The 17,707-nt window shown below is 40.1% G+C and overlaps 1 protein-coding gene across 5 annotated transcripts in view; it reads left to right on the forward strand.

Annotated features, from left to right (window-relative positions):
- The window catches only part of stard13b (StAR related lipid transfer domain containing 13b), a 73,267-nt gene that overhangs the window by 34,893 nt on the left and 20,667 nt on the right, over positions 1–17,707 (forward strand). The window contains exon 1 of one of the 5 annotated variants that reach the window (XM_085243938.1): positions 13,437–13,647. The exons of the other annotated variants lie outside the window; for them this stretch is intronic. Coding sequence (XP_085100064.1) covers positions 13,485–13,647 — 163 coding nt within the window. The 5' untranslated portion in view covers positions 13,437–13,484. Of the gene's footprint in view, positions 1–13,436; positions 13,648–17,707 lie in introns of those variants that run through there. 5 annotated transcript variants of the gene reach the window in all.

Consider the following 17,707-nt stretch of genomic DNA (forward strand, 5'->3'; position numbering starts at 1 on the left):
ACCATGGAGCACAAGCTAATAAACATTTTACATCAGCTGTTATTGAGAAGCAGTTATTGAGAGAGAAGTGTACCTCTGTGATTAAATCCTCATTGCTCTAATAGAAACCAGGTGCCCAAGAGTTGTGTAAATGTTTTCCCATGGATTTTTGTGGGCAGCAGAGCTTTAAGAGATTCAGACCTGACAGCATTACATGCTTTGTCATTCAATTAAACAATAGCCACATACGCTTGTCATGCCAGTTTTACATTCCTCAAGCCTGTTTTTACAAACTTTGACCCCTGTGGACTTACGCATCTACAGAAGCTTCATGGCATGGGGAATATTTGTATATGTTTTTGAGTTTTACCTCACTTATAGTTTAATTCAGGATGTCAAGTTATGTAAACTTCTACTGCAATAACAAGATATGAAGAAACATGAAAAATCTCAGTTAATCTGTTGAAGAAAGACTAAAAGTAAATGATCATCTATTTTGGATTTAATGGCTTTAAAAAGAACAAGCCTTACTAAAGGAAGAAACCATTACGTTACAACAGACGGCCCTTTAAGAAAACAGAATTAGTGGCCACTTTAATGGATTGGGACCAAAGTCAGCCCCTCCTTCCTCAACCACATAATCTAAACCCAGATATACACCACATGTGTGGCTCTGCTGGAAAAATGAACTCGGCTTGGGAATATATGGTCAGGAAATTTATAGCACATGCCTGAGACAAGCCCTCAGGGGCAGGGATGGAGGTGGAGGAGCGATCTCCCCATTCCCTGTGCTTTGTTTCCATTAGGCTGGGAAGTGCAATCTCCCAGACATTTCAAGGGGGCCTGGTGTAAGACCTCCTGGCCAAGAACATGACCCATTCAAGGAGGAGAAATCAGTTTCCTCGCATCGGGGATTTTCCCACTACAGCAATGGGACAGCATTCCACATCTGTCACCAGACATAGGCACAGACAACGGTTCAAACTCTGGAACTGTTCAAATGCAGACATATAATGCATGAGTAAATATCAGTGTGTTTATCTGTTTGTGTTTATGAAGGATGGAGAGAGAGAGGGTGGACAAGGGAGAAAAAAAATGTAGTCCAGAAAGTACAGCACTTTTTCGGGGAAAACGGGAAAACGAGTGCTGCCTGGCCAAAATAAACAAGTGGGTGAGTCAGCAAAAGGAAAACATTCTCAAGCTGACTGATGTTTCCTCTCTTTGCATCTGCTATTACTTCTGCTGCCAAGGACTGCTCCAGAGGCTAAGTCATTGTCTAGCCACAATGATCCACAGTGTGATAATGCTCGTCTTTACTGTCCAAGTGGCTTCTTTTTAGAGTAAGTAGATTGCGTTTTTTCCTCTTTGGTGATTCATGTCAAAAGAGGTCAAAATCTAGTTGCTGTTCTTCCTCCATCACCTTTGCTCTTTAGAAGATGACAGGGTTGGTATTGTCTATCTGTCCGTTCTTGCCTTCTACGTCACTGAGACTAGAGACTCGTCCCTTGTTTACATTGCCAAGATCTTGTCTTCACTGTCCTTTTTTCAACCCGTGTCTACTACAGGTGCATCAAGATGGGTTCTTTGTGACAAAAATCATGTTATAAAAAACCTCCCCCAGAAAGACAACGTCAACAGCTGTTACTGTCTTTTGTGTTAAATTAGATATTGTGCTGTCTGTTGACATTCTGGCCTTTTCTCTGTGGGCTTCCTGGGTCATGTGACCAGTGGAAAACAAAGTGCTTGACTGGGCCTGACCCTGACCCTTTCTAAAAGACTCACAGGATCAAATGAAGCAGCTTCTTTACTGAAGTGTGTACGTGTGTTTTAGTCCTCCGAGCTACATTTTAGCCTGAGGTGAATAAGTGGTGCTGAAAATAGCACCACACTGATCACTGGCTGCGGAACAGGCCAGTGGCGAGCCTAAAAAAAGCATCTATATTTTCTGAAATACATTTCATTCCTGTCACTTGCTAAGAGTGACAGATCGCTTTTTATAGAAATACAGAAAAAGGATGTTACACACTGAGAAAACGGTAAATGTGTAAATTTTGATATTTTGCCTGGTTGGAAGTATTTGATGTTTGCAACATAAAATGAGAAGTATGCAGCTGTTATTGTTGTCATGTCAGATAAGCTAAGATCAGAGGAGTTCTATGGGCTGCAGTTTCTAACTCTCCCTAACATCGTATAATTTCACTTTCAAACAGAACAAATGGAAAACGGAGCCCTTCATTAATATTCTCAGCTGCACACACTTTGGTACAGAGATATCTCACTATGTGACCTTGCTATAATGTTTAAATCACCTGTCCTGCTCAGGAGAAAAATGGTCTTTGTCTTTTATTAATTTCAGCACTGTCACATCAGCTTCATACTGAGAGGGCAAGCTGGGGTCAGCAGAGGTTTAGTTATTCCAGAAAGTGTCATCCTGTGTGTTTAGCATGGATTTAAACCTGTTACAGCAGCAATCCCAGCTGGTGCCCATGAAATGAATTCAGCTGATATGATATCACTGCATTTAGGTCATGCACTGCCTGAGCGAGCATACAATAATAGGAGGAAATTCCTAAAATAATTATGGTAGAACGATCATTGAAGCTGCTGTCTTCAATGGCAGCTGCCAGCTTAGAAGAGCTTACTGTGGTTATTCTTCAGGGATGACCTGATGTTTTCTTGCGTTAGTATTTTTGTTGCACATTTTTGTAAAAAGAAATTTATTTGTTTTTTCTTAAACATGTAACCTGCTCAGACCTACCTGGGGAGAACACTCTGAACCCATGTTAAGCTTTGAGTAATAGACCACATTGTCCCGAACAGAGGTGCAAATTCTGGTAACAGCTAACGCATACACTCATAGGCTATTTCATTAGGTGCACTTGTTTGGTTGCTCATTAACACAAATATCAAATCAGCCAATCACATGACAGCAGCTCAGTGCATTCAGGCACGTAGACATGGTCAAGATGACCTGTTGGACTGAGGTTAAAACTGAGCAACAGAATGGAGAAGAAAGTGACTTTGAATGTGGCATGGTTGTTGGTGTCAGATAGTCTGGTCTGAGTACTTCAGAAACTGCTGGTCTACTGGGATTTTTAGCACACAAAAGTATTTGGGATTTATAGAGAGTGGTCCAGAAAAAGAAAAAATGTCCAGTAAGCAGCAGCTCTCAGGGCAAAAATGCCTCATTGATGTCACTGGTCAGAGAACAAATTCCCGACTGCTTCGATCTGTTATGAAGGCAACAGTAGCTCAACTATTCATTACAACCAAAGAATGCAGAAGACCCTATTTGAATGTGCAACATGCCAAACCTTGAAGCAGATGGGCTACAGCAGTAAAAGACCACACTGGGTGATTTTCTTGTCAGCTAAGAGCAGGAAACTAAAGCTAGAATTTTTGTTGATCAATCCAAAATCGGACAGTTGAAAATGTTAATGTTGCTACTTGGTCTGATGAGTCTCGATTTCTGCTGCGAGATTCAGGTAGTAGGGTCAGAATTTGGTGTAAACAACATGAAAGCATGGATCGATCCTGCTTTGTATCTATGGGTCAGGGTGCTGCTGTTGGTGTAACGGTGTGGGGAAGAATTTCTTGGTATACGTTGGGTCCTTTAGCACCAACTGAGTATCATTTAAATGCCATGTCCATCCCTTTAATTTAATTTGTAAAATATGTACACACACACACACACACACACACACACACACACACACACACACACACACACACACACGTAGAAAAATATTTAGTATACACATCCAGAAATGCATATACTATTATATATTGTACATATATTTATTAGTTTCAGATGTAGCCATTCTTGTATTTTGCTTGTTTACATTATTGTATTTTGCACAACTCTGTTGCTTGTGAAGCTCGCACACAAGAATTTCACTCACATGTGCTGTACCAATGTACCTGCACATGTGATGTGACAATAAAAGTGATTTGATTTGATTTGATTTGATTTGATTTGATTTATGACCACAGTGTATCCATCTTCTGAGCATCTTCCAGCAGGATGGTATTTCATTTACTTTGTCATCCACCAGATCTTAGGTAACCTTTAAGATGTGATGGAACATGAGATTTGCATCATGCATGTGGAAGTCTGTGATACTTTCAGAATTAAGGCAGAGGACTGAGGTAGCTATGAAGGCAAAAGGGAGTTCAACCTGGTACTAGCAGGGTTTGCCTGATGAAGACTATATGTGAGTTGTCAGTTATACCTAATAAAGAAAGACTGACTGTAAAGATAATACACAAATTTGTAAGTAAAATAACTGAATAATTATTATTAATCATCACACGCAAAGAATACCTATAATAGAGCATTTGTCTAATTTTGGATTTATTTATTTCAGTGCTATTTTTTTGGATTTTCATATTAGAATATTGTGACAGTACAGGAGAAAGTGATTGCTAGCTTGTGGATTCTGTCATTTGAGAGCCACGGTGTGTATTTGCGGTGTTGCGTGGTTTGTAGCTCGTGATGCCTTCAAGTGCCCTACGTAGACCTGGGCACCACTTGAAAATTGAACGAGTACAACTGTGGAAGCGTTAATCTAAAAAGTAACTTTGTATGCAAAGCGTTAACATTGTACACAATATTGTATTAACTGCTCAGCTGTAATAGTGCTGATAAGATGACAGCCAGCGTTACAAATGACAGAGTCAGTTTCACGATGGAGTCCAGAAAACTTTGCTGCACAAAATGTGTGTTTATGTTCTGAAAAAAATAAATATTAAACCGAGAACATATAATAAATGTGTCATAGGCTAATGTTGACTTCACTGACATGGGTTTAAAGGTAGCTAATATTTCTTCTACTGTACTCTATATACTGTAAACGTATTTGTTAAATGCATAAACTCATGATTCTATTTTATTCAAAACTGGGTTTTAAAATTATGTAATCTAACCACTTTTGCTCACACCAGCCCTCTAAGCTCCGCTGATTCTTTCCCAGATATTATGTACTGTTTCGCTGTAAGGATCTTATCGGTTCTCCTAACAATTTCCATGTTTCCCACGGTACTTGAAGGCATCACGACTACAGGGCTGTATGTCGATACACGCGCGCACACAAACACATCTGGTGTGAAGTGGGAAAGCCGCGCTTAATGCTTTACTGTCACTTTCTTACTTTTACTTGTCTTGCTGATTTCCGTTTTTAACTGGGGGGGATACATTTAATTCCCCTTGAAATGGTGACAACTTCGTTTGAAGACCGGTCACCGGAGTCAGGTTTGCCGCCACTATAGAAAGAACTTGAAGCCGGGAAAAAGGTGATTTTGTGTCGGGGTGTTTAAAGGGGTTTGTGAGATACCAGGAGGAGTTTATTATTATGTCCGAGTGGAGGATTTGAGATGAATTCTAAAAGAAGGTCAGCGAAACTGAAGCTCCGGCGGTCTTTCAGCGAGCAGCTGTGGAGCTCCACATCCAAAGCCTGGGATTTACTCTGGAAGGGTGTCAGAGAGCGGAGACTGGCAGGTCAGTAGCCCGCTTCAGGTCAGATCTTAGCCCGCGGTATAGGCTGGAATAGAGTGTCATCCACCGCAGCAGAGACTGAGGTGACCCCATCCTATTACTGGGAAGAGTTCTTTAATTCGTATATAATTCGTGTATAACAATTATTATTGTTTTATTATTGCACACTGATCAGAGTGACATTTAAAGAGAATTTAAGAAGAAAACACATTCTTAATGTGGTAGGCTATGAATTTGTTTTGTTTTGGTAGATTTTTTTTTTTTGTCTAGACACTATTGATACTGTTTATCCTAAAAATTACTCCACGCGTGCATGTAGTCTGGTCTAATATTACAATTTTAAAAATTATTTTTTTAGTTGCGCTCAGTTGAAGGTGTAGGTAGTTAGGCAGCAAACTAAAAAAACTGTCTAATAAATGCCATAAACTTATAATAAATACAGTTTAATACCTTTCTGTAGGAGAGTTTTCCTTTATTAGCGTCGATTTTTTTTATTACTTTCAAATGACAGTGGGGTCGCAAGGGGGCGCTGATAAGTAATTTCACCAGCTTTATGAAGTGAATGAGATTGAATGAAGCAATGTTTGATCTTATTTTCTGTCACATAATTTACGTTAAGTTATTATTGTGTTCATAAGAAATTGGTTTTCATTTGGTTTTCTTTCGTTAGTTATAATGACTGTATTTCTGCAGGGTAACATTATTGTGCATGCTTTCTGTGCCACTGTCTTTGAGATTATAGATCACATTTTTTTCCCTTTACATTATTTGCTCATACTTGGCTCAAAAAAAAATCCCAAATAAACCCAAACTGAAGCAACTTTGTGACTGCATTGAAAATATTTACACATAGGTTCTTTAACACCTTCAAAATGCATCTGCCTTTTTTGGTGACAACACATGTGTTGCCAAGAATTATTCAGTGAAAGTGAACTTTATTTTCCAAGTAATATCACGTATAGCATACATGTTAACTTTTTGAAATGCGTATGAAATTAACTCTATATGAGGAAGTGGCACTTAATGGCAAAAGAGATGGAAACATTTACCACAATAGGCACAGTTTTGTTATTGGTATGTTATGGTATTTTTTTTGCTTCTTCTAAGACTGTGTTACATAATGTGGAAAATGTTTAATTTTTAGAGTACTCTGGGATCGATTTAAGTTAATAATTTCAAGGTCAGTTTTTGTTGCACTGGTTCTCTTAATGGCCCTGAGAGAATTGCGTCAGAAGTGAACGTCAGTCATCTGTGCAGTTGCCCGAGTGTACCGCCAGGTGCAGTAAAGTGACCACAATAGCGCCTTATGTGGGGAAAACCACATGAATGACAAAACAGCTCTGTCTTCACTGGTGGATTTGAAGTGCTGTAGTCATTCAAATGGAGACCAGATGTTTTTATGAGTGTGCGCACAGAGTTGCATATCAGATCTGATCCATGCTTGGCTCAGCTGTGAAGCCTGTTTAGGAACGTCACTGGTGCAGCAGCTGAGTTTGCCAGTGTCTGGATATCTGACACATTAATCTTGCATTCTTTTCCATATGCAGCATGTGAAGCTGCTTATGCAGACACTGAACAATGAGGGGACAAATGCTGCATAGAGACCAGACCCAGATGTAGATGGCTGACATATGGGAATTGATTTGAATCATTTGTGAACTCTGTCTGAAAGTTTTTTCTTTTCTCTGTTTTTAGGGTGCTAGGTGCGGTACAAATTTCTATTTTTGGATATTTTCTTTTTTCAGTGTATATGTAGATAATGGTGCTAGTGAGGTACTCGAGATGGATTTGGTCTGTCAGCGAAGAACTTATGATGTCACAAAGAACTTATGTTGCGACAAGTGTGTTTGCACCCTAAAATACTAACGAACTGGCTAAAAGTTTAGTTTAATTTTTTAAAAATAAATTATACAGTATCTTATATTATGAAGATACATTTAAGGCCATTCTGCAGCAAACAAATTTAAACCAAAGCTTTAATAAGCCTTATCAACACCTCTGAGATTAATGTGTGTTCATTACATATTCAAACAAAGAGATGTGAGCTGCCAGCCTATGTAGATAAGTTTAAATCACAAACTTTTTTTTCATTATAAGGTGACAGTCCAAGGTTATGACTTTGAGACTTTGAGCCTTTGTCCAAATCCTAGACATTAATTAAACCTCTTAAACTGAATTTTTGTTGGCAAAGCAGAAATTTTCAAACTGAAAGTTTAGCTTTAAGTCAAATGCCTGATTTGATTTGTTTGGCTTATTTAGGAGCTTTGGAGTAAGTTGTGTTGCAGCCTTAGAAGTCAGCCGTAACAGTATTTTATTTGACATTTAGGTGTTGAAACTGAATTCTGTGGAGGAATACAAATATACAAGATTGCCTGTATTGTACAGTACTGTGACGCATCTATTACAGCTCTTAAAAGTGTTAAAATATTTGGTTTATTTATAAACTGAGGGTTTAGTGGTTTTCTCTGTCAATCATCACTTTAGTGAGTTGAGACGTTCTTGATCTATGTGTCCAGTTCTGATAGATTGTGGAGACATAGGCATCCTGGAATAAATAAATCCTGGATACTTTGGTCTGCTTCCTTATTTCCCAAGGGGTTGCCACAGCAGACAGATCTGCACGTTTGATTTGGTACAGACTTTACACAAGTAAGCCTTCTTAAAACCTCCAGTTTATCTGGGTATGGCATTGGCATTAGGGCTATCTAAGCCAGAAATCGGGTTTTTGTGTGTCCCCCAATCTTGAACTGGGGATCATTTGCAGATTATGCCTGGTGTCTAAACCCACAAATATTCCTTCTGTACTTAGCTTTAGAGCTCAAGCTTCAAATCCAGAAAACAGTTGTTCTTTTTTAGAATCACACCTGGCTGATGGGTATGCTAGATATTTGTTTAAGTGTCAATAAGCAGCTTTGAGCAACTGTCCTCCTGTCGTAATTTTATCTGGAAATTTTACCCCCAGCAGAAGCAAAACTTACAATTAACAAGCCAATGGTGAAATAATTGGTTTGTAGCATTTATATTGTTAAATTAACTCCCAATGACAAATATAGGCATGAAGTCTTGCTAAAAACAAAAAAAAAGCATCCAAGAGCTGAAGCGAGTTAAAAAGTTTAACCACCTCATCATATAGAGCTCAACTGGTCTTGCAGTATTTGAGCGTGATGATCATGCAGAGCTGAGTTCAGCAGTCAGAAATGTGGTGGCTCATGAAGTGGAAATCTTCTGTCACACTAGAGTTATTCTTAAAACTTAGCCACAGGAAACATAGCCACACCAGAAGCAAGACTGCCCAGTCCAGAATACATGTGTCTGCTGCTGAATAAAACCACATCAGACTAACGTCAACTAACTCAAGATGATTCAGAATACAAGTTCCCCTTTTGTAATCACACATGGCAGAAAGTGAGTGGAAAGCAATGAAAGTTTGACATGTATTAAAAGTCTGCATTATGGCTTGGGCCTAATAATGAAGTGTGATACTGCTGCTATATGTGAACTGGACATGATTCAAACCCAGTATCACATATATCTATTTTTTTCTTTATGGGGTATATAAACAATAAAAATCCACTTTGTGACATGGTAGCTATGTTGACAGAGCCTCTGTATGTTTTTGTGCATCTGTAATGTGAGTCTGGATTCCTGTTGTCATGTGGTATAGCAGTTGAGCTCTGAAACCCAGACAGTGGCGTGTTGAAACAAGTTTGATAAGGGCTGGAGTCACTGCGCTCCCTCTAAGGACAGACCACAGCCATTTCATCATGGCTTGCGGCATAAAGTTAAACACAAGGACATCTCTGAGTACACAGAAGATGTTGTAGCTCTTTCACAATCACCGCTCAGGTATTTGAGCATGGACGGAGACGGTGACACCATTAATCTCATTCACTGTCATTTACAAGATTGATTCTGTAATGTGATACGTATGATGCACTCGGTGATATACATCGTCTAGACAAAAGGGAAGAGAAATATGCAGAAATGTTTGCCCTCATTTTTTGCATCTAACACTTTAAGCCATTCTTTCACAACATGAATGAATGCAGGTGTTTGTGTGTGTGTAAAAAGAGGGGAAAAAAAAAAGAGTCGTCACCCAATGAAATCATCTGAATGGTGTCGCACCATCACCTAGTGCTTTTAAAAAAGCGAGAGCCTTGTATTAAACATGCCACTTGAGGGTGTGGGGAGGGCCATTAAACCCGGGAGAAGTTTATGAAAATGTGAAGCGGGCTCTGAAGTGTGCTGCTGAATTGTGGTCTTTGTGAGCTTAAGCTAGGGTGGATTATGCCAGCTAGTGAGAGGAACAGACAGGGGCTGTGTTTAACTTGGTCGCTTGCCTATTTCTGCTCTATTCACGTGTGTGGCGCCATGCTCACACTAAACAGACAAGCCTGTATGCTGAGGCCGGGACAGTCACTGGGAGAGTGGCAGGGGCCTTGATTGGCACTGGGTGTGTCTGCTGGTACCAAAGCATATTTCAGGTATTAGAAGGCTGTTATTTTATGGTGTAAACTGGCTGACAGAAGTGGACTTTAAAATCATAAGAATATATGATTTAGTTTGCCATTCCAAATGGAGTAAGTGACTTGCTTTTGAAAATATTTGAGATGTTTTTTTTGTTTTGTTTTTTTAGCTTAGAGGAGATTCATTTTTGGTTTTACTTGTAAAACCTGAAAAGAAGGCGGAGTCAAAAAATCCAACCTTGTAACGCCGTTTTTATGCTGAGCTTTGTTTAGTTTCTGGAGGATATGTTTGGGATATTTTCCACAAAAAATAATCCAAATGAGATGTGTTTGCAATACTGGAAATAATAAGCCATGTGGAGTTGCCTGGATAGAGCACAAATAAAGTGAATGCACCGAACTGTCACCTACACTGCCCATACATTGGTGCAATCTAGCAGTTTCAAAGAGCGGCTAATATCTGATCCCACTGGGATAGGACATTTACCTTTTCACAAGCTTCTAAAAAGCTTTAGGATTGCAGGGGATGTGTTGCTCTGTCATTAGTAAGCATAAGGGAATCACAAAGAATGTGTTTAAGGGAGCATGTGATTGTTTATCTTTATTTTAATGCATTGTACATTGATTTAGCTGTTACTTTGTTACTGTCCTGGAATGTCTTACAAGAAAATGAGCTTGCGGAGTAGCATATGAATAAATAAACAAATAAATGGGGGCGAGAGGGGGATTATATGCAAAAAGAAGTTGTAATAAGTTGTAGCGATTGTCCCATAAATACCTAATTTTTCCTTTTGCTCTACACAGCTTTATTTAAAGTCACAGTTTGATAGATGTCTGTTGGTCCATGGCAGAAAATGGAAAGTCATTAAGTCTTTGTGTACCAGCTACAACAGCTGCAATTATGAGGAACTATTACATGATAATCAGTGTTGGGACTAACGCGTTATTAAGTAACGCGTTACAGTAACTACGTTATTATTGTGGTAACGAGCACGGTAACTAGTTATTATGCCAAAATCAGGAACGCGTTACTCGTTACTGGGATTTAGATAGGGTCGTTACTCGTTACTTCGTGTGGTGGCATCGCGGAGTTTCCACAGATTCAGTAACATTAGCAAGTGGTGGAGGCCAGCAGGTGGATGAAGGAAAAGGGACGCAGAAGGAAAAGAGACCCGAGGCGGACGCCGGTCCAAGTGTGAACTGAACTTCAGGTAAGAAGTTATGACCTGCAGTCTCTCTGGGTCAGATATAAACCAAGCTTAGGTGGAGTTTATTTTCGTTATTCTGACTTTTTCCGTACTGCGTGCTAGCTAGCATGACGGAGTTTCTACACAGCTGGGTGGTGCTATGAAGTTAATGATGTTGAACCTTATTTTGTTCATAAGTTATTAGAGTTGCCAGCCGTCCCGTCTGGTATTCAGAGAAAATATTACGCGTTTCTTATTGAGGTGAAAAGGAACAGTTTGTCCCGTAATTCAGCTACAATGAAAAAGGCACAAAGCTGGAGTTATTCTGTGTCTTTACGCTGCACAGCTGCCTCTTCTTCTCTCATTCTCCCCCCTCCCTCTCCCGTTTCTACTTCAATCATGAAAACTGATCAATGATCAGCTGATCGGCTCTCTTGTTTGTTTATCGCCCACTTTGCGCCGAAAGAGGAAACCAGCGGATGTCGCGCTAAACAACAGCAGCACGTTTAAGCTTGATCAGCTGTTGTTAGAATTTATTTAATATTAATTTCTAGTATCAGCTGATGTTTGCTGGAGCCACAGCTGTAAAAAAAAAGCTGCTGGTCATGATATGGTTTGGTTATCTGGTGAGAGGGAAACATGAAGATGAAACCAGGAGATGTCCTTACTGGATCATCAGAGCTGAGCAGGTGATGGAGAAACAGGTTTACCTTTTAGGTGACATGAATGAGTTGAAGGGAAGTTATGAACTGTTTCTGAGAGACAAATAACCCCAGGATCCTTTTTTAGGTAGCTGACAGCTGGTAACTGTGCAGGTGCGGATCTAGCAAAGTGTGGCCAAGGGGGCATGTAGGGCATTAACAGGGAATGGGGGGCACAAAGAAATACTTTACTTTCTTATTCTCATTTAAAATGTCTAGCTTTTAAAAAATAATTATCTGAATCTTACAACAAACGATTGATAGATTGATGCATATATACCATCAAAACAGTGAACATCACTGTCACAACAGTGTTTGTTTTCATTCAAAGGCTTTATGATTTTTCCTATAATGGTGGGCCAGTTTCTAGTCAAAATGCCCGGGCCAATTTTCTTTCCCAGTCCAGCCCTGTATGCAGCTCATCTGCAGTCTGGTGTTACTTACATCTTCCTATTCAGAAGGCAGAATTTCTGAGTTCTGAGTACAATCGAAAGCACCACGACTGCAGTTTTTGTGTTGGATGTAAAAGGCGCACATGACTCTGTGACGTAGGCTAGAATCATGGCAGCAGTCAATGACGGTCCAGGCGTGGGATTTCTCTCGTGGAAATATGCACGTTATCATATCCTTTCTATTGGTAGGTGGCACAGTGCACTTGTGGCAAGTAAGCAAGCTAGAAGACTGGCAAAGTTATGGAAGAAACACATTAACAAGAGAATTCTGAGTAAAACCAAAGTTACTTTCCCTAGTAACTAGTTACTTTGAAAGTAACGAGTAACTTGAAGTAACTGAGTTACTTTTGAGAGAAGTAACTAGTAATGTAACTAAGTTACTATTTTAAAGTAACTTACCCAACACTGATGATAATAGTCAGATTGTACAAAAGTGAGACTAAACATTATTGTGTCAGGGAGATGAAGCCTTTAATTTTGATCATCAGAACTGATTAAAGTACTTGCTGGAGATTGATCTTTACTTTTCAGTTTAGTAAAGTGGAATTAGGTCAGTCGTGTTCCAACTCCAAGCTATTTTTCCTGTGAGTAGCTGACACTTTATAGGCAGCCTACTGAGAGCACTTCCTGTGACTGGCTGTTATGAGAGGCTGTTATGTGGTGGGTGTGGGTGAGCAGAAATGAGACTTCTCAAATGAAGAACAACTTCTCGCTCTCATTCCCGTTCCGTAGTTTTCTCGAAAACGACACCAAGAATTTCTCGTGCAGTAAATTTGGTGCCTGTGTGACCTGCAACAGCACAAGTATTGTTCTAGCACAGGGAGGGTCTGAAAGCCACTATTTTTGTAAGCCCTCCCAAACCCCTCTTCATCCTCTCCTGCTCTCCTTACTCAGTTCATAGGCATTCCAGTGGTATTTATATTTCCCTCCAGAGCAGGGGGAAGTTGACAAGTATTCACACAGACATTGGATTCAGCTCAGAAAGGTGGGCAGTACTCCCACTGCCTGCTTGCAATTGGTTTCATTGTGGTCACATGGCCTGCAGAGACAGGCTGAAGTGTTGGCACTCCTCCCCCCATAGCCTCCGCTGTGCCCTCCCTCTCTGCTCACTTTAGGCTTTTCACGCATGTATGTGAAGTTTTCTGTTGGTCAGACCCTGTGTGGTTGAGTGTTTATCAGCCAGGGGATAGGGGCTTATTACAGTTATGTTTTGGGAGCTTCCCGAGTCCACGGCCAGTGAGTGCCTCGGGAGTATGACCCCTGAGACTCAGGATATATACCTGAGAATGGACCATCACCGCAGACGCTCTGGCTACAGGTTGGGCAGGATTATTGCCAGGCAGCAACTACTCAAGAAGATTGCTGGAGGTAGGAGGCTTGTTAGGACAGAAGTGACAGTTCAGACAATTATTCAATTCTTTTGGTTGTTTGGTTTTTGAGTGAATTTGTCATTTTTCCAGGATTGAGAGGAATACTGACTAAGCGAGGTGGTAGTCAAAACATGGAGTGAATAAGTTCTGTCATGTGTTTGTGAATATGAGGCTGTGATTGCAGGATGATATGTTGACAAAGTAGTGTCTTGTTTTGATTGGGATAAGCTGATTGTCTTTTTCATATCAGTTTGTATCTCTATTGGTTTCTCACTTATTTCTAGATAAAAGTGGAATTCAGTGTTAACAGCCTTTTTAAGACACATGTACAGGACACCCGGAAACAGGGTGTGCTTGTGTGTATCGCTGCAGAAGAGAAAAAAAACTTGACCTTTAGCCAACAGGTAGTCAAGGGTGCAGAGGTGTTAAATAATTGGTATTGACTGACTATAACAAATACAGATAGGTGATAATCAATAGGGTCAGTTATGTAAGAAGAGCTGGGCCCACAGTGTAAACACAATACATCAATGAATGTCTTGACTTGACAGGTTTACAAGCACTCCGTTCATTTAAAGATTGCTGCTTGTAACCAGGTGAGCCCTTCGCCTTCAGCTTCCTCCGGGGCCTCTAACCTCTTTCCTTTGTCTTTAAATACCTGGAGACTTAAATCCATTCCCCAGAGGCCAAGAAAGGGCATGTATAACAACAAAGACAACTAAATACTACGACTCCCGCTCCCTCATGCAGGTGTGAGCACTCTGCCGCTGGATCAAAGGGTGGCTGCATTTCATAACATAAGCTTCATTGCTAAGAAACTTTGGTCATCAGATGGTAACGTACAGCATAGTTCTCCTCTCAGTCACAGTAACAAGAGCGTGAGTCAGATAATGCAGCCTTGTGTGGATAATATTTTGTATCGCCGCAGAGGCAAGGGCAAAACACAAGGCTTGTTTTTGATTGTGATGATGTAAAAGATGCACAAAGGGTGCTGTTGGGTGGATTTCCCAGTACTGCGTGTGTGTACGCCTGTTTTCTGGTGGAAATCTTTATGATCTGGTGTGTACTGACGTGTGGCGTCATGTAACCAGACGTGTTGTTTTCAGATCACAGATGTCTAGGTTGACAGCAAACCAACATTGTGGGTCATCTATGACAAGGACAGAAAACATGTATGTTTAAAGTGCAATGTAAGATGCTTTTATTCAAGTTAAGTCATTTTAATAACAGGGTTTCTTTTTATGGGAGATCTTATTTGTCATGTTTTTGAGGAGTAGCTTGGAATTTTTAGTTGGAACCAGTGTTTTGTCACAATTAAGCAATTTTCCTGCTGTGACTTTAAAAAAAAAAAAAACTTTAAAAAAAATCTAACCAAAAAACAGTGATAAACAACTAAAATGCTTCTTAAAGGAAGTATCAGTTGTGTATCATCTTGTGCTCTTACACCAGTCTGAAGTGCTGAAGCTAACAGTGAAGTGGTATTTTAAAGCACTGGCTACAGAGCCACCGAATTGATCTTTGTGTATTGGCAGTAGCTGCTGCATTCCAGCTGGTCGGCCCTGTTGACACAGCAGGTTGAAAGTGAGTGTGGGTCATGGTGATGGGCAGCATTACTCATGTATTGTTTCATTCCAACATTCCAGGGACGGCCGTTCGATCTTAGTCACGTTTCCGATTAGATGACATTTCAAGGTATCCTGAGCTATCTGCGTGGGATCCTCCTCAGTCCTTTAAGTTAAGGTATCGTTAGTTGTTACTCTCGAAATATTCTGTCTTTCCAGCTTGGAGAGTAGATGGATGTGCACGCACAGCTGTGTGAATTAAGATGAGAAAAAAAAAGGTATGTTGGCTGATTCCAGATCTGAAGGGGTCTGTATATTACAGCAGGAATGCGTCTCTGTCCTTGAAAATATTTCTGAGATTTCAGAAGAGTATCCCACATGCGATTACTCTGGAGGGCTTACAGTCTGTCTGCAGCTTTTTGCCCTCTCCCTCAAATCCTCCCTGCTCAACCCTTGCCTGGATTCTCAGAATTTCTGCATCTGTTTGTTACTATTCATAGGGCAGAGATACATACAGTACATCATACATTTAAACAGCCATTTGTGTCCAGGCACTGCACATAGTCTCTGGACAAGAATGTGTCGATTTTTTGTACTGTTGTTCTTGTTTAAAAAAAGAAACGACCTTTATTACTGACATTTGAATGATACATTTAGTCTTCTACCACAGGTCGGTACTAGCCACATTTATTTTTGCATGCACATATGTCTTACGTTAAAAGGGATGATTTTCATCTGTTTTCCTATAAACTCGGCCAGACTATCATGAAACTTGACTGTTCATCGATTGTTCATGGACCATTTTTTCCTCTGTGGAAGCATTCCTGTTTTATCATGGAAAACTTCTGGAAGCTTCATCTTTGCTGGAAATGTTTGCTCCAGCAAAGATGAATTTCCAGCAACATTGCTACATTTTCTCGCTTACTGTGTTGGGGCCTTTTCCTAAGTGAGGGGCTGTTGTGTTTTGAACAAGAAGCTCTGTCCAGTGTGACCCTTCCATGGCCTTTCTTCATGCCTTATTGACCTTGGCGCAGGCAGCGGGCTCCAATCTCTAGCCTGGAAAGGCCGTTAGTGCTTTCCTTCATAGCTGAGGACAAATCTTGCTCCTTTTAATATGACAGAAGTTACTGAGTGGCAGCTGTGTGCATATCAGTGAATCTGCATCTTTTCTTTTGCTACCATGGCTGTAAGGCTCCTACTTAATTGTGCTGTCAGCTACATTAGTACTTATGTCGCCACACAGCAACACTTGGTAAACACCAAGTGTTTGCTTTTTTTATCAAGGTTTCATGACAAGGTTTATATTTTCTGTAAAGTTTAAATGATTAAAAGAGATAAGTTACTGAGGCAGAAATATTTGAGTGGGATAATGTGTGTACTGCTTGCAGATTTTTAAGTAGTTAGCATAGAGGAGACAGGACCACTTAAGCTTTTTAAGAGGACAAGCTGCACCGTCTGTTCTTCCTCCGACTGGAAGATGGTTTGAAAACTGCATTGGAAATGGGTTTGCATTGTTCTGTCTTTTGAGAAGTTGTATCAGTAGAAGGGGCTCCTCAAAGTAAGGAATCCAGTGAGACCATGCCCTGTCCCTGTCAAGGCTCCTCTGCCAAAGCACTGCATTATTCATCAGCGGTCTGCTACAACATGTGGCGCGTTTGATGAACTGAGTGTGAAACAAATATAACTGCTCCTTCTTTCAAATGAAAGTATGATGATAAGTCAAGATGTAGCCTTGCACATTGTTAACTTGGCTCCTTCAAGCCTGTTTATCTTTTATTCATGAGTTTCTGGGCTGTAGCTGAGAGTGCTATGCAGATTTTGATTGCTGCCTTAAGGGGGCAGTAAATAAAACTGACAGGGAGGGAAAAGCAATTTTGACAATGTGCTTAGCTGGTTGTCTACATCCAACATTACAGTCATCACACTTCAGATAATGAAATCTATGGCTTGTACTGTTGCAGTTTGTTCTGTTACATGATTACTAAAATTGTGTGTGTATTAGTTTAGGCATAACAATGCTATGTCCCAATCCATACCATGCTATTTCTAATTAAGTCTTAGCCTTTAGTGTTTTTGCACTTTGGTGTTTTTTGCAAAAGTGAAGCTGCTTAGCTGAGGAAAGAAATTCAGGATGTAAGCAAAGAGTCTTAAAAAGACTTTAAAAAGTTCTTCCTTTTTCACATTTTAATTGGCTGCGATAGTCAAAAGCTGCTAACTGACTGTCATGTGGTGTTGGACGTATTGTATAACTTCCCGTTTACCGAAATGTGTGTTGAAATCTGTGTGATAGTTAAACATAGTAGTTAAGATGTAGATATATGTATGTATGTATATGAGTTTGGTCACATGCCAATGTGGTTTTATTCTCTGTATTGCTGTGGGTGTGAACATTTGAGGACAATGTGCTGCCTGTTCTTTCCAGGGTGTATGCAAGCTAGGATGGTACTCAAAAAGGTTAAGAATTTTAGAAAATTAATGTTCCAGTTGTTATACTTT

This window comes from Mchenga conophoros, linkage group LG14 (genome assembly GCF_057382185.1).
Source record: "Mchenga conophoros isolate Kocher_MC1m ecotype Shallow Benthic linkage group LG14, M_conophoros_male_GT1.1, whole genome shotgun sequence".
Taxonomy (NCBI): domain Eukaryota; kingdom Metazoa; phylum Chordata; class Actinopteri; order Cichliformes; family Cichlidae; genus Mchenga; species Mchenga conophoros.